This window comes from Rhinatrema bivittatum, chromosome 2, assembly GCF_901001135.1.
Source record: "Rhinatrema bivittatum chromosome 2, aRhiBiv1.1, whole genome shotgun sequence".
In the NCBI taxonomy this organism is placed as follows: domain Eukaryota; kingdom Metazoa; phylum Chordata; class Amphibia; order Gymnophiona; family Rhinatrematidae; genus Rhinatrema; species Rhinatrema bivittatum.
Window position 1 is genome coordinate 104120779 of NC_042616.1, and position 25470 is coordinate 104146248.

The 25470-nt window shown below is 42.4% G+C and overlaps 1 protein-coding gene across 4 annotated transcripts in view; it reads right to left on the reverse strand.

Moving 5' to 3' along the window:
* The window catches only part of ESYT2 (extended synaptotagmin 2), a 310854-nt gene that overhangs the window by 208086 nt on the left and 77298 nt on the right, over window positions 1-25470 (reverse strand). For all 4 annotated transcript variants that reach the window (XM_029588514.1, XM_029588510.1, XM_029588509.1 and 1 more), the window contains exons 2-3: window positions 14103-14144; window positions 442-576 (exon numbers count right to left, since the gene is read on the reverse strand). In XM_029588514.1, the coding sequence (XP_029444374.1) occupies window positions 442-576; window positions 14103-14144 (177 nt within the window). The remainder of the gene's footprint in view (window positions 1-441; window positions 577-14102; window positions 14145-25470) is intronic.

Here is a 25470-nt window from a genome sequence, read left to right on the forward strand (position 1 = left end):
CAATCATATTGCTTTCTACACAACATGCTATTGCAATGGTAATACCTCAATTTGTGGACGTGTTGGGTTTTTTGCATTCTTATCAATCCTAGTCTTGTAGACGAAAGCAATCAGATGTTAAATTGGCCAGAATTTAAAACGCCATCAGTTATCTTTTACTCTGACACCATTTTCTTTTGTACTTCAAACATTATATTTATTGATTTATAAATTTAAAAAGAACTCTGACAGTGTTGTATGTCAAACCTTTTTAAGAAAATAGGGAAAAAAAAAAAAAAAAAAGCATGTGCAGGGATGTAAAGAAATCCCAACAAGAAAAGAGAAAAATTAGTTCAGCTTTAGTGTCTTCAGCATTTGGCTGTAAATGCCTCTTGACAATGAAGAGACTGGCTTGGTAGGCCCTGGATACACAATGGCCGGGACTGGCTGGGGAGAACTGACCTGGTGACCCATCTCAATCTTTGTAAAGCTGAAGGTGCTCAGGTGGCTGTTTGCTCCTCTCACTGCTGGTTGAATCGTTTCTCGAAATAGTTTCTCTATAAACTGGCAGATGAAAGGCCACATGTGTTTCACAGTCTAAAGAAGAAAGAGACATACTCCTTAAGAATACACCATGATATTACAATAGGTTTTATAATGCTTATACTTCAAAACAAGCTAATTTTAAAAGAAGCAACAATAGTAACTATTAATTGCAATAGTAGTACATTTTCATGCAACACTTTCTGCTCAGTTGAGAACCAATAGCAAGATGTATAGTGCACCTTTATTGCGTATTACCTTCAGCAATTGGTTTCAGCTCCATTAATTTTACATCTACAATGGACAGTGTCCCTCTACATTGTTTCCTACTTTCACAAAAAAATGGGCAGAAAATACAGAGATTGACAAGTGAAATGCCAAAGGGAGTGAACTGGACATCAGTGCCTATCTAGGTACAAATGACCTGGCTTATGACTTAGTAAAATGTCAAAAGCAGTTTAAGGATTCAAGGAGTGATCTCAGCCAGGTACCTAATCTGTCACCTTTTCAGAAGTGCTACCTGTATATGAGGAAGGAGCAGGAAGACATCCTCTCACAAAGAACTTCAATTCAGGGTTGAAAGACTGATGCAGGGAAGGTGGCTTGGAATATATAATTTGGTGACTAGACATGCACGCGGAGAATAAGAGTGCTCTACAGAAGGAATTATTTGTATACATTCAGGAAAGGTACTACTGGACCTAGCCAAGGCTTTAAAGCCTACTTAGATTAGCATTTAAACTAGGTGTGAGGAGAGGAACAAACTACTCTCCTGTATGAGTCAAAAACGGTTGAAGTAAATAAGGTAAGCTTTAAAGGAAAAAAAAAAAATCCCCAAACAAACAATCCAATAAAATTCGTAAGACAGTAATAAGAAGTGCAAAAGAGATAGCTGATAAAAAGGTTAATGGCCAAATGGCCAGCTGTCTTCATTCTAAAGCCACATAAAGATGTATACCCTACAGGAAAGCTGGGATAGGGGAACTATGATAGAGGCATTTAAACACCTCCAAGGTTTCCAAGCAGAGGAGGCAGGGCTCTTTCAAAGGAAAGGAGGCTCTAGAACAAGAGCTATTGAGAATGAGGATGAAAAGGGGTAGGACTTGGGGTAATCTAAGGAAATATTTCTTTACAAGGGTAGTAGATGTATGGCACAGCCTCACCATGGAAGCGGTGGAGACCAGGACAGTATCTGAATTCATGAACCCAGAGGATCTCTGAGTGAGTACTAGGGACTGTAAAGCTGAACAGTTGGTATGGATTTATCTATCTGATTTATATTCCACTTTTTCAGGCACTTCAAAGCAGATTAAATTCAGGTACAGAAGGTATTTCCCTATCCTCCAGACTTACAGGCCGATACAGTACAGTGCGCTTCGGTGGAGTGCACTGTTAACCTGCGATATTTTGTCCTGAAATCCACCCCTATTAAAAATAACTGCTTTGCATGCATGAACAATGCAAATCCATGCAAAGCAGCTCTTGCATAGTCAAACCTATGCAAATAAAATAATGTGGCTGACTTAGAAAAAAATCAGCCCTGTTATTTTATCATGTCTGAAGGTGGTATAGATATTTTCCTGCAGGAGTAGCGGAACACAGGTCTCAATGCTCCTGCGATAAAATTTAAAGGGCCTCAAGGCCTGAAACTACACCCCCCCAAAAAATAAAAATAATCCCCTGTATATCAAGCCTCTTGGGTACTGCAGACCCTAAATGTAAAAAAAAAAAAAAAAAAAAAGTTTTTTTGGTCAAGAGTCATTAGGCAATGCACCATCTGTTTCCCCAAACACCTTCCCTTTCCAGAATATCCCCTCCCCCGGGATAGGCTTCTGCATGTTGCCCCTTTAAACCCTCTCCCCTGGAACCAACCCCTATTCTCTCTTAGCTGAAAACCAGACCCTGGTGGTTTAGGGAGGCCCCTGGATCCCCCCCCCTGCCCACCTAAAATAGCACAGACTGGCTTTCAGCTAGGGGATATGCTGGGCCACCCCATACCACAGACTCTTCTTTTAGGTGGAAGGGGAAGCCAGAGGCCACCCTAGACCACCAGGGACTGTTTTTGTGATAAGGGGGGAGAGAGAGAGGGAGGGGGTATCAGCCTAGAGACCATCAGGGCCTAATTATTTTGGAAAGGGGGGTCCAGAGGAGAGAGGTTTGGGGGCACTGGGAGGAGCCTACTACTGGGAAGAGGGAGGTTGATGGGCACCGGGAGGGGGGGGGGAGGGTCAGACTAAGGGCTTTTTTTTTTTTTTTTACTTTTGAATTGGTGGTGGGGCGGGCGAGGGATCTGCATAGACCCATGGAGGAAGTTGTACATTTGTTTTTGGGGGGAGGGGGGGAGGGATATTTTTGGTCTATATGGCCCCTTAATATGATGGTGGCCCCATGTGAAGCGGGGCCACCATTGCACGTTTTTGTGGCCCCTCTACAGTGTTCGTTTTTTTTTTTTTATTGTGGATATTTTTAATGCAGCGATATCATTGTCCGGTAGGGCAAAATATCACGGGGCACCCCCCCCCCCCCCACCATGATATTTTGCCACTCCCGTGCTAAAATATCATGGCAGATAAATCTCCCCCCTAAATTTGTACCCAAGGCGATGGAGGGTGAAATGACTTGCCCAAGGTCAAAAGGATTGGAGCCCTGGTTCTCAGCCCAGAACTCCAACCACTCGTCTACTCAATAGGCTGCTCAGGATCTTTTTCTATCATCATTAATCTATGTTAAAATATGGGGAAAACAAAGCAAATAAAAAGAGGTGGAGGCAAAGCATCATCTTGGAGCGATATACATGCAACTGCTTCAAATCTCGATAACAAAATCAGAGTTGGATGCAGGAGTGCAAATCATGATTCATTTGTGACCATCCCTGGATAGAAACACGATAGGGGAAAATGGGCTGTGATCGGATGGAGAAATAAAGGGATGGATATGAAAAATTTGGCTGAAATAAACAATGTTTTCCTACTGGCACAGTTAGGGAAGCTGCTCCTTTAGCTCACCAGTAAGGCTGCTTTGTTGGGAGTGAGAGAGTTGCAGGTTAAAATCCTAAGATCCCCAGTTGAAAAAAAACAGGTTGTGGCACGCTTTAGCTGTAATTTGCAGAAGGCGGGTAACCTTCACATCCGGCTTTAGCTGTAATTTGCAGAAAGCGGGGAACCTTCACATCCGGCTTTGGCTGTAATTTGCAGAAAGCGGGGAACCTTCACATCCGGCTTTGGCTGTAATTTGCAGAAGGCGGGGAACCTTCACATCCGGCTTTGGCTGTAATTTGCAGAAAGCGGGGAACCTTCACATCCGGCTTTGGCTGTAATTTGCAGAAAGCGGGGAACCTTCACATCCGGTTTTGGCTGTAATTTGCAGAAAGCGGAGAACCTTCACATCCGGCTTTGGCTGTAATTTGCAGAAAGCGGAGAACCTTCACATCCGGCTTTGGCTGTAATTTGCAGAAAGCGGGGAACCTTCACATCCGGCTTTGGCTGTAATTTGCAGAAAGCGGAGAACCTTCACATCCGGCTTTGGCTGTAATTTGCAGAAAGCGGAGAACCTTCACATCCGGCTTTGGCTGTAATTTGCAGAAAGCGGGGAACCTTCACATCCGGCTTTGGCTGTAATTTGCAGAAAGCGGGGAACCTTCACATCCGGCTTTGGCTGTAATTTGCAGAAGGCGGGGAACCTTCACATCCGGCTTTGGCTGTAATTTGCAGAAGGCGGGGAACCTTCACATCCGGCTTTGGCTGTAATTTGCAGAAAGTGGGGAACCTTCACATGTGGTTTTAGCTGTGGGGATCCCATACCTGTCCACTGACAGTGGATCTGAAGAGGCTTATTGGGTGGGGTGAGGGGAAGTTTCTCTCCTGAACATAAGGTTATGTGACAAACTGGAGAAATAAGGGGATGAGGATGGCTTAAGTAGACAGAGTTTTCCCTACAAGCACATTTAGAGGGACTGATCCTTTAGCCCAGCAGTAGCATGCCAGAAAGTTGCAGATTCAAATCCCAACATCCCCAGCTGGAGGAAAAGGCTCTTGCACAGACTGTGGAGTAGGAACACAATAGTAGCCATTGAAGTAAAGGGACACTAGGGAAAAGCTGAACTAAGTAAGATTTCTGTGCACACAGGAGTACTAGGCACTTTAAGCACATGGAAAAGAGATGAATTCAGACATCATGAGACACATCAGGATCGCAAGTAAAGGGGAGGTCCCATTTTTGGGTCACTTGAACCTGCCTCCTGCAGCATCAGCTAGGCACGAAGTAGTCCTCGATGCCCTAACAAGAGGGATTCCTTGCGCATTCAGAGGAGAAGTATATCGGGGTCTAGTACTAATAAATGGAGACAATGTCACTAATCTCATGGTAAGGGAAAATCTACGGTTTAGTGATCATACTGGTAAGTTCAATATTAGATTCAAATCTGAAATGAGCTATACTAAGACCAGGGTCCTGGACATCAAGATGAGCAATAGTGCTGAGGATCCAGGAATACAGGAGCTGAAGGGTACAGAGAAACCATAGTCAGCAAAAAAAATAGTGAAGCACTGACAGGCAAAAAACCTCTATGCAATGCAGGATAGCAAAGAGAAGAGGGAAAAAGATAACACAAAGTTGCTTACCTGTAACAGGTGTTCTCCATAAAGAGATAAACCAGCCACACAAGTGGAGACATCTTCCGAGCTCAGAAAGACTAAATATTCCCACACAGACACCACCATGCGAGTCCCCTCAGTTATTTAGCTAGCTATGATTCATCTCCATTGGAGGGCGGCAGGATTGGGTAGCTGGTTTGTCCTACTGTCCACAGAGAACACCTGTTATAGGTGGGAACTTCACTTTTTCCATGGACAAGTAAGACAAATCTACCCACACAAGTGGAGACTACCAAGCTGAGGGTTACAGAGGGAAATTGTAGTTTTCCCTTTTTATTGCATCCTAGAAAAAAGATATACAGTGGAGTTGAAGCACTTTATTACATGGATCTTTTTAGGATTGCTCGTCCAAAACTACTATCTTTGGGGTAGATTTTAAAAGAAGCGCAATCAGCCTACTTTTGCTTGCGCATCAGACTCAAGCAAAAGTACGCTGGATTTTAGTAGATACGCGCGGAGCCGCGCGTATCCACTAAAATCCTGGATCGGCGCGCGCAAGGCTATCGATTTTGTATAGCCTGCGCGCGCCGAGCCACGCTGCCTCCCCCGTTCCCTCCAAGGCCGCTCCGAAATCGGAGCGGCCTCGGAGGGAACTTTCCTTTGCCCTCCCCTCACCTTACCCTCCCTTCCCCTACCTAACCCACCCACCCGGCCCTGTCTACACCCCCCCCTTACCTTTGTCGGGGGATTTACGCCTCCCGGAGGGAGACGTAAATCCCCGGGCGCCAGCGGGCCTGCTGCGCGCCGGGCCGCGACCTGGGGGCGGGTACGGAGGGCGCGGCCACGCCCCCGGGCCGTAGCCACGCCCCCGTACCCGCCCCCAAAACGCTGCCGACACGCCCCCGGAACGCCGCGACGACCGGGCCCGCCCCCCGACACGCCCCCCTCCGAGAACCCCGGGACTTACGCGAGTCCCGGGGCTCTGCGCGCGCCGGGAGGCCTATGTAAAATAGGCTTCCCGGCGCGCAGGGCCCTGCTCGCGTAAATCCGCCCAGTTTTGGGCGGATTTACGCGAGCAGGGCTCTGAAAATCCGCCCCTTTGTGTGAATCTTCTTCAAAACAGTAATATTTGGTATAAGTATGTACAGATGACCATGTAGCTGCTTTGCAAATATCCTGTATAGGTACAAAATTGAGATGTGCTACAGATACTGACTTTACCCTTTTATTTTACCACAAATTGCATTTTCAGGTTGTGTGTAATAGAATTTCAATCTGAAATCCAGATTGATAATGTTTGTTTTGTTGCTGGTAAAACATGCTTTGCTGTTTCAAAAGATAGAATAAAGTTGTTTAGATTTTCTAAAATCATTTCTGTCCAAATAAAATAATAATGCTCTTCTACAATCAAGTGTGTGAAGAGTTCTCTCAGCATTGCTGGCATGTGGCTTTGGAAAGAATGGGTGGGCCCGAATAAACGGAGCCCACGGAATACCTGGGGACGGGGGAAGGATCTTGGTCCATGCGCCGGCAGGGACGTCATTGGGCGAGTCGCCGCCATGCGGCTCGCACGGATGACGGCACGGGCTGAGACCCACCCTGCAGCAGCATCGGTGCGCCAATGATGCTGGGATCGAGGCCCGCCCCCCTTTGGGGGCACTCCGGCAGCATCATCAGCGCTCCGATGACACCGGGACTCAGGCCCGTCCCTTTTGGGGTGTTCCGGCGTCCGGCGTCATTGGCATAGGCCGTCGCGGGCCGATGAAGTCGGCCAAGGAATAAAGGGATAGGGCCGCGTTACAGCCAGCCCTTTCGCCTCTGACACGATCAGCGTTCCCACCCACCCACCCACCCTATATAAAAAAAAAAAAAAAAAAGTTTTTGTCTTGTATTGACTAATAAGAAGAAAGGTATGAATATTAATTAAGGTGGTAAAGTCGCAGCTGGGGGATAGGTTAGGGCAACATTGGTGGGTGGGTACCCAGGCCAATAGGACTTATTGTAACAAGATCAGCCGTTGACGAAAAGAAGGTTGCCTGAAGAATGGTGGACCACGCCCTGAGGCAGGGCCCCCTTGCTTCCAATGCGGCGGAAGGCCGGGAGAACGGAGGTCGCCTTGCTTGAGCGTGGCAGGCAGTGTGGGGGGCGTGGTCCGGGAAGTGAAAATGTGGCAATAGATTGGCCCGGGTGGATTGTTAGGGTTATATTGTTTGCTGTTATCAATTGTTAAATAAAAATAAAAGCGGTGGCCAATTTAACCCAATATGCGGTTCGTGTGTGATTATTTAAGCCGGAAAGATAGATGGGATAGAGCTCGCCGGGCAGGACAGAAGAGAGATCACAGCTCCCAGATTCAATGTCAGAAGAACAGAGAGACCATCTTTGGTAAGAAGTTTGGATGAGCTCTCGGAACTACTTTACTCTTAAATATTTGAAGATAGGGATCTTAAATGATTCTTCACGCTGTCATCACTGCTATTAAAAACATTTTCCAAATTAAAAACTTGAGATCCATCATCTTTATTTTTCAGAAATCTTTTTTTAATTTATTATTTATTTATTGATTTTAACATAATTAACAAGACAAAATCTTGTAATGAAAATAAAGAGAATAGTCTCAATAAACAAACATTCGCAAAAAGAAAAAACACTTTAAGTAATCTTATAAACATATTCTCTTAATATAAGTCCACTGAATATAGGGGGGAAGAATTACACAACCTCAAAGAAAATTTTTTCAATCAATATATGCACAGTAACTAAGGAAGAACATTTACTTTAAGGAGGGACTGGAAGCAATAATACTGGGTTCCCCAGACGTAGTTGGGGATTTCCCGATCAGAAATTGAGTCAATTGGGGGGGGGGGATCAAAAAATATATATGTATTACTCACATATTTAACTATGCATTTACAGGGAAATTTTAAAAAGAAAGCACCCCCAATTGACAACACTTGAGACTTCATAAGAAGGAAAGCTTTCCTCCTTTTCTGTGTATCCTTGGAGACACCAGGGAAAACTCTGATTCTACAGCTGAGAAATATCACATTTCTATGCCTTAAACACAGTTTAAGCAGCCACTCTTTATCAGGCTCAAGCACCAATGTAATTATTAAAGTTGCAGGAGTTGCTTGTTCAGAATCTGATGTTTCCAGTATTGCAGAAATATCCAAAGGGGAGTCTCTTCTCTGAGTTTCTGAGGAAGGGATCTCTCTCTGCCCCATTGAGTTTCTCGTTCTTGGGAGATAAAATATCTTTGCAAGAGGTGGCCATTGCTGTCTCCTCAATTTGCAGAACTTCTCATAGATATCTCTTAAAAGTCTCTCTTGGGGAACGCAGTGGTATTTGTGGAAAGTTTATGAATCTCAGATTACGATTTTTCATTTGGTTCTCCAAGTTCTCTATTTTAATAGCAGTACTCTTCTTTTCTTTTATCATTGAGGCCTGAATCTGTTGAAGCCCTTTTACTTGATCCCTATTTTCCATAATTTGTTGTTCCAAATTTAAATTAGTTTGATTTAATGCCTCAACCTTTTCCTCCAGTTGCTTAACATTTATACACATTGGTTGCAATACACTTAATATGGAGGACTTCATCTCCACAATCGTTTCCCAGATTGTCTCCAATGAGAAAATAGCAGGTCTTACCACAGTCAAATTCTGGTTGATATTCTCTGACTGAACGCTGTATTCTCCACCCAGATTGCTTCCTCCTTCACCTGGCAGCCCCGATGTAAATGGGCTCCCTGTTGAGCTTGCATCTCCAGCGGTCCCTGCCAGGCTCGGTGCTCTAACACTTTGGTCTGGCATCGTTCCTGCCGCTCCGGTAATGCATTTCTCTACAGCAGTCCTCGATGGGGCTGAAAGGAGATAGTGAGCCAGGGAGAGAGGGGAGCTCCTCTTCCCCTCCCCTGCGGCTGTGCTCCCGTTACTCGTTCTCCCCGTAAGACATGAGCGTCCATGGGCCCGGTAGGATTCGTCGTTGGGGGGGCCGCAGGGTAAGGCTCTCCCCTCTGTTTTCGCTTCCTACCCATCAAGGAAAAAAAGAACGATTCGCAAGTATTTTAAATTTTGCCATGGAGCTGACGCCGAGCAGCGTTACCGCGCGGCCATCTTGGTTCCACCCCTAAACTTTCTTTCAGAATTTCTTAATTGCTAAAACCTTAGCTCTACGCAATTTACAGAGAAACATGCATAATTACCAGTAACATGAAATCAACATTTTGACAATATATAGACAAAACAGAAAATAAAAATCCAGACTTGCATCAATAAAATCTCAGAAAAAGAAAGCCATCAGTTGCCCAGAAAACAATACCCACAAAAAAATTATGACTTGAAAGATAACAGTTCTCTCATGAGTAGGGCTGCTTAAAGAAATATGTTTTTAATATTGCTTTAAAAGATTTCACACAATCCGCCAGACGCAGCTCAACCGGGAGCGAATTCCATAGTATGGGGGCCACTACTGAGAAGGTACTGTCCCTTGTATCTGCAAGGCAAGCTTGTTTTGCCAAAGGAATGTCCAGTAAACCCCTTTGGGAGAATCTTAACTACCATGCTGGATAATACATTTGCAGCAAAGCATTGAACCAAGGAGTGCTATCACCATTTATTAATTTAAATTCCAGCAGACAGACTTTGTACTGAATTCCCCTTAAAATCAGAAGCCAATGGAGATCTCTTACTATCGGCGTGATGTGCTCTCTACGAGTCCTGCGAGAAATTAGTCATGCAGTTGAATTCTGAAGCAATTGCAATGGCTTCAGAGCAGATGAAGGAAGACCAATATACTGTATATGGCATTGCAATAATCTAAAAGTGGCAGGATACATGCCTGCCAGAGCATTTGGTGCTGGCTTCTTTGAACAGTACAGAGGAAGTCTGTGGTTCAAAGGGTTCACAAAGAGATCTACCTCTGGTGTTCCCCATAGTTGAAATAGATATTGAAAAGTTTTGAGATGAAACGATCAGTCATGAAAATTAAGGCATTGGCTTAACAAATCTACTACATTTATCTTTCAACTTCCCCGTTTCTTATTTTGCATGTTTCTTTCCACAGAAGGTTTGCTCCCATAAAGTCTTGTTTGCTTATGTAGTACACAGCTAGTTGATTGCTTGTTTGGATTGGTAAAATTAGTTCCTATTAGGGGTGTTCAGACCAAAAAATATTGTTTCAAGACATGTCATGTATTTTGGGGATTGATTTCCATTTTCATTAATGTTTTCCCACATTTTTTTTTTCATTTTTTATGTTTCAAAAACAGTACGCACTAAAACAATAGAAGAAAATATAGTAAATGTGTATTTTTCTATTGTTTTGTTTTTAAAACAAGAAACAGAAAATGTCAGTTGTTTCAAACAAATGCACACCCCTAGTTCCTATTAACTATTTCTCAAAGATCGGGATGGCTGTCAAGATTATCAGAACTCAAAACAGATTTATGTAATAACATTTTTCCGGAAGGGTCCATATTACCTTGTGTACATGTTGAACTCAGGTGAGCCTCAGCCTTGTCTAGAAGTGTGTGTGTGTCAAAGTTTGCTGTATCTGTAGTGCATGAAAGTTCTGGCCACAGAAGATTTTCTGAAAGTGTCTACCAATACAAAGACTGTTTGAGTGGCTCTGAAAACGGTATTTTATGGGACATCGGTTGACAGTGTTGATTCCAATAGATCCTAAAATATCACTAAGTTTGATTTTTGGTAGTTTATGAGGAATCCTAGAGAATGTACATTTTGTAGCACAATTTGTCACTTGAGCAGCTTGAAGGAGTGACAAGCTTTGATATCAGCCAATCGTCCAAGTATGAGAAAACAAAAACAATTTTGTTTTTTCCTTTCTGACATTCTAAATATTTGTTAAAAATCTGGGTATTGCTGAGACCCAAAACGGAAGGACTCAGTAATTCTTATACAAACAGTAGACATGTACATGTATGTGTTCTGAAGATCTAGGGTCATTAGCCAATCTTCGATTTCCAAGTTGAGAAGAATGGTTGCCAACAACTCATTTTCAGTTTTTCTCTCTAGATATTTGTTCAGTTCCAGAAAGTCCAAAATGTGACAAAGGCCTCCAGTATTTTTGGGAATGAAAAAAGTATTGGGAGTATGAACTTTTCTCCCTTTGTGAGTTAGCGATTGGCTCTATAGCCTGAACTTTCAAAAGAGAAACAACTTCTTTTTGCGGTATCTGGACAACAGCTGTTGTGATGGAAAAGTCAAAGATGGAATGCATAAGAAATTAATATATCCATTTTTTGTCTGTTGTCAATACAGATCATTGATTGTAATAATGCATCAATCTGCCTTCTACTGAACTTGATTAGTAGTCAAGATTGACCATTTTTCTGTGTGGAATTCTGCGTAGTTCTCTGAGTTTTCTCCCTTGGTCTAGGCTTCATTTGTTGATGTTATTCAGTTGGTTGTGGAACTTGCAGAGATCTGTGATAAGAAGGATAAGGCTGATACCTTCTTCTGGAGTAATAGAACTGTCTCTATAAGGGCGATGCTGAAATCTCTTCTGAGATGTTTAGTCTGATGAAGTTGTCCTTGCTTCCTTCACTTTTCCTCTATTCCCGCTGTGTCTTTTTGAGATGGGGGCGACCAGAACTGCACACAATACTCAAGAAGCAGTCACACCATGGATCTATACAAGGGCATCATGATATTCTCAGTTTGTTCTCTATTTCTTTCCAAATAATTCCTAACATTCTATTTTTTTGCCTTTTTGACTCCTGCCACACACTGAGCTGAAGATTTCAAAGTACTGTCTACAAGGACTCCAAGGTCCTTTTCCACACTGAAAAGAACTGGCCCTACTACTATGCACTCAGGTACCAAACTTGTCATTTTACCTTCATCAGAATGAACACTACTGACAACTACTATGAGTTCTATTGCTTAACCAATTTCTCACCCAGTTAATTTTCTGTTCTTTTCTTGTCCTGATTTTTTTTTTTTAACCAGTCTTCTATGCAGAACAGTATCAAAAGCTTTGCTGGTTCGGAAAAACAATATCCACTGCATCTCCTTGATCCTTCATGTTTATTACCTCTAAAGAACTTACTTGAGTTTGTCTGACAGGATCTTCTTCCCTTTGTGAAACCATGTTCTTTGGGGCCTTGTAATATACTTGTATCAAGTTACTGCCCTATTTTTTTTTTTTTACTTAGTACTGTTTCCATAGCCTTGCCCTTTACTAAAGTTACATTGATGGTCAGTAGTTGCCTGCCTCCTTGTACTTCCCACTTTTATAGAGTGGGACTACATCTGCTCACCTGCACTCTCTTTGAACCTCCCAATCTACAAAGACAAGTTGAATAAAGCTGTGAGGGCTGCAGACAGCACTTTGAGCTTTCAGTGTGTCGAGGTGTACTCTATTGAGTCCATGGCCTTATTTACACTCACTTGTGTTTAGTACTTCAAGTACAGCCTCCTCTGTAAATGAGTTTGTGACAATTCCAAATTAATTTAGCTCTCATTTCTTGCTTTAGGTACATTATCTTCTCCTTCTTCTATAAATAGAGAGCAAAATAACTTGTTTAAGATTTCTGCCTGTCACTGTCCGTGCTGTCTCCCTTTATCTTAACTCTTCCCCCTTGGCTTTCCAACTCTCCCTTATATAGCTAAAGGAGGTTTTATTTCCTCCTTCAATTTGATTGGCCAGTTTTCTCCTCTGTTAAAGTTTTTGTTCATCTAATTACTTTCCCCGCCTCCTTATGTTTTTTCTTTTAATTCTGTCTGTCCTTCTCCTCCTCCTGTATTTTGCTCTTACCATTTTTGCTATCTCCTTAGATAACTAACTGTATTTTTAGGTGCCTAAGTAGAGGTATCATCATTGGCAAAAAAGATGATGCCCTTGTAAAAGGCACTACTGAGATCCTACCTTGATTGCTGTATTCAGTTCTGGTGGCCATATCATAAAGACATTGGGAAGATGGAAGCAGTTTAGAGAAGGATTACTTAAATAATACAGGACCCACATCACAAAACTTTAAAAGAGGGTTAAAGTCATTCAAAGTATACTAACTGGATAAAAGAAACAAAAGGGGAGATATTATAGAAACAATCACATATTTAGCAGATCTCAAAGCACAGGAAGGTGCAATTTTCCACTGAAAAAGAATATTTAAATACAAGTGGTCATGATAAGAAATTGGTGCGAGGAAGAGCAGATCACAGGAAACATGAGGTAATACTTCTTTAAAGCAAAGATGATAGATGCATAGAATTTGCCAGCAGAGGTGGTGGAAACCAATTCTGTGACAGAATTTAAACATGCATGGGACATATACAGAGGACAGTACTAGGACCAGGGCTGAGAGTTTGCGTGAAGGCATGGGACATGGGTAGGGTGAGCCTTGGTGCCAGTTTAAGTATGAGAAGGTGTATACTCATCTACCCATAACTTCAGAGAACCAAAGAGAAAAAGCAAGAAAACTGATTTGGATATCAAACTTGCCTGACAGACAAATGGAATATATCTAACTAGGGCAGCATAAATAGGAACAACCAGACAGACTGGATGGGTCAATGTCCTCATCTTATATCATCTACTACCTATATTACTATGGGATTTTTTTTTTTTTTTTAATTTAACACTTCTGAAACAAACATACAGCCACCGCTTGGGAAGCATGACCTGACCACGTAATATTGGTGGCTTAACTGTTTGAAGAGGAAACAGTATAAAGATTTATATTATCACCCATGTACCAATAGGTAATGAGAGACCACACAGAAAAATAATAAGTGATGACAAAGCTCTTTTATGGCCATCTAGTTGTACAGAGCAAACAGTCCCTTGGTTTGAGACTATAATTTCATGTGTCATCTATGCTCTCAAAACTGATTTACCATAAGCTTTCTTTTATTCTGTGTCAATACAAAACTTGTTGCTAAATCAGGCTCACATTTTGAATACCAAAGGCAGACAGATACCCAAGATATTTTATTTGCTAAGTACCATCTGAATGTAGTTCTTACCTTGTTCAGCCATTCTGCTCGTTCCGTATCTGGAAAATGAACCTATAAAAGGAGGAAAGAAAGTATTAATTAGAGAGATGCTAAGACAACCTTATTTGAGTTGAATATTGCACTACAAATATCAGGGAGATGAAAGAACAATCAAAGATCCTACAAAGTAAAAGTAGACAACCATGAATCCCTTCCCATCAGTCTCACCCACGGAGTCCCCCAAGGCTCCTCTCTATCCTCCACCCTCTTCAACATTTACATGTTGCCCTTCTGCCGTCTCCTTTCTGACCTAGGCCTAACCCACTACATCTACTCCAATGTCCATATCCTCATACCTATCACCAAATCTATCTCCGCTTCCCTTCAAACCTGGCAAAACCACCTATCATCTATTAATACACTTCTCTCGAACCTAAAGTTAGCTTTGAACACCTCAAAAACTGAACTCATCCTTCTCACCCACGACCTTCCACCTCCTCCTCCCTCCACTTCTTCCCCCCTCTTACTCCACCAAGCACGAAGCCTTGGCGTCACCCTGGACTGTAATCTCAACTTCAAAAAATGTATCAGTTCCACCCTCAAAGACTGCTACTACAAACTCCATGTACTTTAAAAAAAAAAATAAAAAAATCCAACCCCTCCTTCACAAAACTGGATTTCCGCACAGTCCTCCAAGCAGTAATTTTCTCCAAAATCGATTACTGCAACGCTCTCCTTATTGGCCTCCCTGCCTCATCCCTCAAACCCTTGCAGATGCTCCAAAACTCCACTGCCCATATTCTCATCAATTCTCATAAATGTGATCATATCACCCCCATCCTTAAAGACCTACATTGGCTCCCCATCTCATCTAGAATTCTATACAAGACCCTCCCCTTAATACACAAAACCCTACACAACCCTGACATGCAATGGCTAAACAATTCCCTATGCTTTCACACTCCTTCCAGACTCACCAGATCCTCCAACACTGGCACCCTATTCATTCCCCCCGCCAAATATACACCCCTTAGCGCCACCAGAGACCGCGCCCTATCCATCAGCGGCCCCTATCATTGGAACTCTCTGCCCTCTGACATTCGTCTAGAACCCTGCATCCAAACCTTCAAAAAGAAATTAAAAACCTAGCTCTTCAAACAGGCCTTCTATTAACACAGCGCCACTCCTAATCGCCGACCATTTTTCCCTCCTCTGTACAAACCCCTAACCCTGTATATATTCCCCCCCACGAAAGTTATGATTGGAGAAATATAACATAGCATACAGTTAACTTTTTCTCTATCTTTCACCCCCTCTCCTATCCACCTGTCTCTTCCCTCCTCTTCGTTCTTAGATCCTCAGATTTAATCAATTAATTGTTTTATTATAACTTTTCTTCCATTTCCGCTCTCTCTGCTTCCTTTGTTTTATGTAAACCGATGTGATGTCCATACGAACTTCGGTATATAAAAGTGTTTAAATAAATAAATAATTAATTAATCATGCTAAGATAACAACTATGAAAAACAAGTTATCCACATAGTTTAAATCACAATTATTGGACATATAGCTATAACAGTTATGAAATCTAGCTCCTTATTGAGTAATACAGAGTATGTACTACTTTCTAAAATTAATTTATGGCAGCAAAACACAGCACAGTGGTTTACAAGTCACTGATGATTCCAAAGTCCTAGCAATTAACAGAAAGTACCCTTCTGTAACTTTCTGTATTCATAACGACTTGGAAAACTGTACAGCCCAGCCCAGCATCATATTCAGTCCACCTAGAGACATCCATCTGCTTTTCCAAAGGCAGAGTGGCCCTTAAACAGTCAGATTCCTCAGATCACTGGACAGTCTGGTTCATGGTATTTTCAAAATTGTGTGTAGCATTTGTGAAATGGACAATAATACAGCACTAAATACAAAAAAAAAAGTTTATAAAAGAACTGAAAAACCAAAACATGATATCATCAAAATCATTCATGTGTCGACCCAGTGATTTCAAGTGACCTAAACTGCTTATGCCAGGAGGGTGCAAAGGGATGTCAGCACCCTGTTTTGCTTACATCAGACTCCTTTCATTGGATGGATGGTCATCCCCAATTCCTATACACATGCTTGTTTGCAATTATAAGGGGTAGTTGGAAGCTGCATATGGAATTTTAAGGATAATTCATTTCTATCTGAATTCAGTTCTCAGGAGGGATATGCACCTGTCATTTTCTACAAACATTCCTTATGCAATTTTAAAGCTACATGGGTGATTAGCACCTAAATATACACAAATACCATATATAAGACACAGTATGCTCATGCTGAATTTACTATCATTTCAGACTATTCCATTTGTTTGTATAAACAAATGGCTTTTCCACAAACTCTGAAAAGTTGATAGGCATACCCTGAATGATCACTAGCTCGAATACACTTTATTTATGTGATGAGTCTAAGTACTTGCATATTATTAATTATAAATGTTAGTACCTAATAGCATTAGATGCAATATGCATGGACACAAAATTTTAACTTAATAAAAGGCCATGGGGAATCTAAAATGCAAACCAAATCAAACTTTGAAATGTAAATATTCTCTCTCACAAACCAGTAGCTGTCTTAATACACAAAGTACAAGAAAAGTTAACTATAGCAATCCTAGAAGAGTCTTTTTTTACTATTTTATTCATGGCGTCTACAAGCATTTTCATATTTAATTTGAATTCTGATTAGAAGCTTAAACCAATACTTAATCTGCTCATCCTAACTTCATGGTCTCCCCTCTATACTTTGAAACAAGAATTGGTCTCACTGAGCTTCATAGATGGGCAAGATATACTCTCCATAGCCTTCACGGGAAGAACGGACTGTACTAGCACTAAGCAGAACAATAACAGAGTTAAGCACTCTACGTTCCATGACTATACTTGTTAAATAAGAATTGCATTAATTGTTCTGTTTTATGTTTGTAAGTTATTTTTTTATGGTCATTAAACCTGTACAGGCAATCTATAAATTTTAATAAAGATAAGGAGTAATTGTTTATTAAACCATGAAACAGGTTTTCTAAACATGCTTTGGATAGCTTATGTTGAGGTTTTAATGGGTCACCATATTCTATCGCCACTCAATTCTTATTATGAGTGCAGTGTGTTAGGCAAATTTATCAAGTTCGGCAATTCCAAATTTTATTTTGACCCCAGCTAAGAGTCTGTTTTCTGCATCGCATGGAAGGTGCCATCCAGCCAGATAGTAAATTACATAGAAAAGAGATGCCATCCCAAATTTTTAGGAGCCCCAGAAAATATTTTTAATCTATATAATTTGCTTTGAGTGCTTCTTTTAGCTTATTTTTTAGCTATTTTTTTTAGGGATTACTTTTGTGTGTGTGTTTCCTTATGCCCCTCTCCCAGCTTTTCCTCTATTCTTCATCTCCTTTCTTGCTTCGCTCACCTAGCTTCTTCCTTTATCCTCTCCCTTTCTTCACACTCCCAGCCTTTTCCTCTATCCTCTTCTTCACTTCGCTGACATAGCCTCTTCCCCAGTTGCTACGCTGGGCCACAATGACAGCTCTTCACCTCCAGGCCTCGCTGGGCAGATGCCAGGAATTAAATATTAGCTAACTGGGAGGCCAGACACTTAAGATTCTTCTACCCCTGTAAGCACTGAATAACCTTTTTCAGGCTTGATGCTTTGCTGGGCTAAATCTGTTTGGAATATAATATAACAAACAGCGCTGTGTTTACTATTGGGACATCACTCTGAAGTTCTTGAATAAAACTGATTTATTCATTGAAAGACTGGCTCTAACGCTTTTGGTGGGTATTCTTTGCTATTTCACGCATTTCTTTTGTGCCTTTAATCCTTGGTCCTCCTTATATTGGATATAACATTCAGTGCCATTATTGAAAAAAATGGATGTCGTCTCACTGAAACCCCCCCTCCTCCCTCATTTACCTACATGAAGACACTTACAGTCTGATAACGGAATATGGTTTAATCTTCCTAGACTTCTTAACATTTATTTCAGACAAGGAAGGAGGACGGAGAGAGATTTCATGGATCCCATCCTCTAAAACTAAAATAATGCAGGGACTTTACTGTATATCCTCCTATTCCTGTGTGACCACTAATCCCAAATGCACTTTTTTTTTAATTTTTTTAAATCCACCCATTTATTCCTCATGGTCTCTGGTTTTATCCTGCCTGCCTCTCTCCTCTGCAGTTACAGCTCTCTCTCTCGCACCAACAGGACTTTTACACATCACTTTTAATTCTGCTGCCACTGGAGCTCTGTTCTGACTAGTAAACAGAGGAGAGTTTAATTCATCTGAGCAGCACTAGCAGTTAGAGCATCCAGAATAGGGGAGGCCACACAGACGGAGCCAGCCAAAGTTAGAGAGAGAGAGAGAGAGCAGGAACTTCTCAGCAGACAGGCAATTGCTTTGCAAGCAGGTGAAAATATAAACTGCCTTTTTTTTTTTTCTCTAAACCTTTCACCACACTAGTCAGCTTTGCTGTCTATCCTAATAAGATTATATTATTTGATAACCTTCCAGACTACATATAGGGTAAGGTTTCACATGTTTTCAAATTATTCTTATACTATGTCACTAGCCATAAACTAGATACTGAGTAAGCAGCGACACCTTTTAGTGGAACATCATATTTACCCCAAAATGTTTATAAATGGGAGCCTTCGAGGCCCTACTGGTTCCACGTATGGCCCACTTATCTCATGTCGGTCCAATAAAACAGCATCATAAGCGGTTACAATGCAGTCGTGCAAGTACCCTGTTACTTTACTTGCAGGAATTCAAAAGAAATATTATGTCGGGTATCCATGATGAATATTACAAATCCTATAAGAGAACAATTTAACAAATGAAAGTGAATGTGATTAAAATATACTACAATCATGTGGCTTCCTTTCAAAACTGTTAGTCATTAACATTTAATAAACCTCCACCCTCTTTTAGAACCTCGAGATTTCATATTGTAGGATGCAGCTGCAGAAATGTGTGTGAGCAGGAATAAGGTAGGGCTATCTGGCAAGGAGGGAAGGTGCAGAAGTTCCTCTCTCTCTCTCTCTCTGAAACACTGAGGCTGAGCAGCACATCAGTATGCAAACTCTGGCCAGAAATATTTCTCATGAACACTGTGATAGGTATTGCAATTATGGCTCTACCTAAACCGTGGGATGAATTTCAAACGTCTGCTGCAGAGTGGTGGACAAGAGAGACAAAACTGCAAAAAAGGTAGAATATTTGACGTTAACTTGCACAAGACAGTCGGCATATTTGTTTTGGAACAGAAGGAGAGTTGGTGCATGGTAAGCTGGTGATCTAAAGAGAAAGAGCCAGCTCAGAGCAGCTGATTGTGAGTGGCAGGAGCAGCTCAGAAAGGTCACTTACAGGGAGGAAAGTAGGAGCCAGGGCACAGAAAGCAGCTGGGTCCACAGACCCGAGGCCGGCCCAAACATCCAGTCCAGTTCCTGTGGATTAGAGGGGGCGGGGGAGACATCTCAGAACAGCTGATCTGGGCTGAGGGGGGAGGGAGTCAGCTCAGAATAAAGGGTTGCAGAGGAAAGGGGGGGGGGGGGAGGGGGGTGACATACAACAATTGACCTGAGGATATAACAAAAAAGATTCCAGCATGCAATTTGCTGGAAAACAGCAGATTTGCAGCGCGGCTGGCCCAAAATAGTCAACCTGTGGTAGCGGCCAGAAATGTAATTTCCCTGATTTTACAATATAGGTAATATATGATTGGTGGCCAATGGCCTGCTGACCCAGCACCACCTGAAAACTACATATTACAGTAAAGACGAAGATGAGTGCACTTACATTAGGCAATATGGTTCAGTACGTGCTAGGATGGAATGTAAAGATACAGTAACATAGAGAATGATGGCAGAAAAAGACCATAATTGGTTCATGCAATCTGCTCAGCTGAGATTCTTCCACTTTGGGTAGATGAGAATATACATTTCCATACTCAATGAAATATCCCCTCAACTCCCCCATGTATTTTACCTGAACTTTCAACCGCTTTCCTATCACTGCCCTCCATTTCTGCCTCAGGTTTGTCCAGAACCTATTAAAGTGCTGGCTCCACCACTTCCACCAGTAAGACTATTTCATCTTCCTCTAGGCCACAGACCATCTCAGGTGCTCCTCCAGAAGGGATGGAAGGAAGTTTCTGGGGAGAAAATGTAATTTTACTTGAGCTGTGCTACAGGCCAGGAGGGTGAGATTAAGGCCTATTATGAGCCCGAAAACTTCACCTGACATTGCTACAGACCAGGAAGAGGAGGGACAGAGAGGAGCCATTTTTGCATCCATTAGAAGCCTCAAACCGCACTGCCGCACGTTTAGCAGAGGCGGGAAAAAAAAAAAAAAAAAGAGGGACCAATTGCAGCCATCAAGCATCACAAACCCCACTGCTGCACTTTTGGGCCGATTCAGTAAAGTCCGCGGGAGACAAAGATGGAGCTCTCATAAGCCTTCTTTCCTTTGAAAAACTGGCTATTTTGCTTTTTCTAAAATGTAATTTAGTGACTAGCATTTTCTGTATATGCTCGCAAGAATCATAAAAGAAAAGAAAGTATAAAAGAAAAGCAGACAAAGAAAGGGATGGATTTTCAAAAATTAATGTGGGTGAACACCTGTTTATCCATATCAAGTTATTTCTTCCTGTTCATTGTAAGACAATTACTTGTCACTGTTAAAGTTTAAAATGTAAACCGAATTGATCAGTAATTCTGTTATTGGAAAGTCGGTATAGAAAAGCTATAAATAAATAAATAAATAAATAAATATCAAAAGGTCATTTGAAAATTGCAGTTTCCCATCACCACTGAGGGTAAAAGTACCTGCGCTGTGAACAGCCTGCAGATGTTTACCTGTGGTGGGGATGGGGCAGGGCTAGGTTTAGAGAAGGAAAGTACTTGCAGGGATTTAAATTCTGAAACCCTCATGCACACTTTCACACATGTACTTTGCACCGGCTTCAAAGCAGGTGAAGAGCACGGAGGAAGAAAAGTACTGACTTTCCCCCCACCGGCCCGAGTTTTCAAAAGAAAATGTGGGAAGTCTCCCTTTGAAAATTTCACCTTCAATTATGAGGGCAAATTTGAAATAAGCCTTGGAAATTGCCCTCCCCACATATTCAGTTTACGAATGATTCCGGAGGGCATCTCATTTCTTTTGTTATGGCATGAAAAAAGTTAAAGAGGTGTGTGTGAGGGTCCGTGAAACTTTTTGAAACTGAAAAGGGGTCCGTGTTCCCTGAGAGGTTGGGAGCCCCTGCTCTAGGCTTCTACCAACCAATAAATCCAACACACAGGGTCCCTTCCATGTCCTGGCAACAATCCACACAGCTACCAAACTAGCAGAGCCACTGTCAGAATATCTAGGCTTCCCCATCTGCTGAAGTTTAGGTTTTAACTCTTGTCATTCCACACGGTTGGAAGCCCAATGTAGATTTACCGCTGCTGTTAGGGTTAAGGAGCTGCTCCCAAGCTCTGTGGTGCGGTCATGCTTCCACTATCCCTTCACTTTTTATAAATAAGGATGCTCTGTTTATTAGGGATGTGCATGGCCAACATTTTTGCTTCTTTAGTTTTCAGGCTATTTGTGGGCTGAATTCCTTTTCTTTGGGGGGAAGGGGTTGAATTTTTGTTTAATTTTGGTTTTGTTTCAAAAAATATCATGCACTATTTTCAGAAATGAATAAAACCAAAAGTTTTCAGGCTTTTCAGGGTCATTTTTTGATTCAATTTGGATTTAGCAAAACAAAAGTGCACTTGCTTTGGAGTACCATTCATTTTTAACAAAATGCACATCCCTAGTATTTAGCCCATAAATTGAAGCGGACTGGGAGGGAACTGGGGGAGCCCCGATCTCATCGCCGCGCAAATTTGCATATGTTTACCCCCCTTGCGCGCACCACCTGCACATATTTTATAACATGCGTGTGCATGTTGTAAAATTGGTGCGTCCATGTCCACGCGCACACACATTTTAAAATCTACCCTTAAGGTAGCAGCACTGTCGATCCCCCGACATGGACCATTTGTTGCAGTGGCTGCATTGGGAGGGATAAAAAATGAGACCAAAATGATCTTCAAAGCAATAATACATAGAATCTGAAAATAAACAGAACAAGCCAGGGTGCTATAGAGCCCTTCCTAAAAACTACACTCAGTCACATGTGCAGACCCTCACCTAACAAAGAATAAAGAGACCATAAAGCATAAATAGAAACATGCAGACAAAAACTGAACTGGAAACTGCAACAAGCCAGAGTCTCTGTATGCAGTGCAACAAAGGAAAAAGAGAAATCACCAGTCCTCATAAAATAAAGCAAGAAATAAAAAATCAATAGTAGTAAAACCATACTAATAAAAAGAACAGATTATTTCAAAATGGCTGATGAATGGAATATCCAATAATTAAAATCTCATATAAAAAATGTCTAGAAACCAAGAAAATATTTCAAAACAGCAGACACAAAGACTCAATAATTAAAAATGATGATTAAAAAATGCTCTGCTCTCCATACCTGGAAACTTTCGATTTCCAGGTGCCCTGAGATTGTTGTGAATTAGGAGGAGGAAGGGGGTTGCTTGCAACTTTCTCCTCTTTATCAGTCACACACAAGCACTCTCTCTCTGATACAAGTTTTCAAACACACACACATACATATGCTCTCAATCACACAATTATACACATGCTCTCTTATACACATAGGGGCAGATTTTAAAAGTTGCGTGCACAAATGTACACCTGATTTTATAACATGTGCGTGCAGCTGCGCGCATGTTATAAAATCAGGGGTCAGCGCGCAAGGGGGTGCACACTAGTGCACCTTGTGCGAGCCGAGCACTCGGGGAGACCAGCTGGCTTCCCCCCCCCTCCTTCTCCTCCCTTCCCCTACCTGTCCCGCCCCCCAGCCCGAGAAAAAAAAAAACCCCGTACTGTTATCTCACAAGTTACACCTGCCAGAGGCAGATGAACTTGCGCGATCGCCCGGCAGAGGTTGCTGTGCCGGAGTCCTTGGCCACACCTCCCTCCCCGCCCCTGGACCATCCGTCCCGCCCCCGTACTGCCCCCTGTCCGCCCATTCAGAAAAGCCCTGGGACTTACACATGTCCCGGGGCTTTATGCGCATCGACGGGCCTTTTGAAAATAGGCCCGGCACGAGTAGGGCTTTTAAAATCTGCCCCATAGGCTTTTAATCATACATACACATGCTCTCTCTCACTTACACCCACAGGCTCTCAATCACACACTTACACAGTCTCGCAATCACTCACTTACATACATGCTGTCTCACACACACATGATCTCAAACACATATGCTCATTCACTCCCTCTGCCGCCCCCCCCAAAGAACAACCAGTAGCAGCAACAGCCGCCTCTTCCAGCTTTTGCGGCCTCGAGAAAAAAAAGAGTTCCATCGGCCGCGGGGGCTGTCGTTGCTCCTCTTTTTGCTCTGGGCCGATGCTGCATGCTCTTTACCTAGTATCGTCTCCCCTCCCCTCGCACGCAGCTGCTGCACAACCCTTCCTCTTCCGGGCCGTGGGGGTGGGAAGAAGAGACCATGCTGGTGCCACTGACTCCAGCTTTCCTGCCGTGTTCCACCTGGGCTATCAGCATTTCAAGAAAGAGAGTTCCCATTTCGCTGGGGCAGGGAGAGCAGCTGGGCCAGCGGGGGGGGGGGGGGGGGGGGCAGGGAAGTGTGGCGACACTTGCATGTGCTTGGCGACACCCTAGTTGAGAACTGCTGATCCAGTTGATGTACTCTATACAGGAGAAAACTTATTCAGGTACAAAAGTTACAGGAGACTGATGCTCCTTGATCAGAGCATCTATATCTATTTTGCAGTCACAGCAAGCTCCGACCAGAAGGCACTTTGCCTTCAAGCATTCATGTTTTTGGAAGAGACTAAGGGCCTCGCGAGGACCTAATGGAGCATGCACGGGGGAACCCCTGTGCACGCTTCATAAGATTTATAGTGAACTCTGAGAGCTTGGACTGCTGGCGCTGTCAAATTACATCACCTACAGGTTATGGCTAATTTCATCCTGCTATCTACAGAGAACCCTGTATACATGTAAGCAAACTTGCTGCCTACAACTCCACTTTTGCAGTTTCTTCTGCTCTCTCTCTCCAAGCCCTCTTCAGATTCAGAATAAATACCTGCAGTACTGGGCAATGTTTGCCTAGGAGGTGTTTCCTGATTGTTTAAAGATTCTTTTCTCTGCAACAGCTCATTAATTCCAGGGTCAATTTTATATAATCCTGTCCTTGCTAACAACTATGTGGAGCCTGTTCCCCCCCCCCCCCCCCCCCCCCCCCCCCCGTCACAGTAGGAGTGGGTGTTGTGCTAGCCATACCGCTTAACTAAAAGCAGCATCAGGGATAGATAAGAGGCAAACCTTAAGAAAAGCAAGTTGAAAATGAATAATACGTAGATTGCATGTGTAAAGTAATTGCTGAAAAGAACCAAACTAAAACACAGAGGATTGCTGTTGCTAACCTTGAATTTACAGGCCAGGTTAGGTAACCTTCCTGGTGTTATTTAACACACTGGCCTTGCACAGAGGTTGCTACACTGTTGTATATTGTATGCTTGCTCTAAACAAATGTTTGCTTCAAGACACTGAACAAACATGGAATGGCTGTGTATTTTACAGGTCGCAGTGGAAGATATTTGTCCTAAGTTCCTCCCCTGTGGAACAGGGATGTTTTCTAGATGTTACAGTTCTCTCTGAAAGAGTGATCCTGTTCCATGTGATATATGTGGTTGAAATAGGTGCTGTGCTCACTTTTGATAATAGCAGGCCCCCTTCCTGTTGGTAGGATTTGTTTTCTATAAGAAATATTTTTTCATAGGCAATCACTGCCTTCCCCCATCTCCATAGTACACGCTTCTTTCATTAGTACAGACTTACCGATTACTCAAATGATACCCATTTACTCCTAATGCAAAACTGGAGTGTTTTGCTGTCTAAAATTCTAGGCATGAAGGGACAGTTCTAAGCACTCCAAAAATAGACAGAATAAGATTTAACTAAAACAAAAATAAACGGTAGTTGGTCCAATCAGCAGTGGATATTTGGCAGTTCTACCCATTAATATGATTTGATTACTTTGTTTACTTTGGTTATTTTACAATGATGGGAGTTTCCTCATAGAAATATAGGACTGTGTGCTCTATTCATTTTAGCAACCCTATACAATAACAAATTTTGAGAGCTTTTTTTTTTGGGGGGGGGAGCATTTCTCCCTCTTCCTTTAGGCTTCTAGCTCAGTTGGAACTAGCCTGTATCGGGCTCTGGCACTGTGAGTCTTCACTAGGAACTTTTATATTTAAATCCCCTCCAAACTT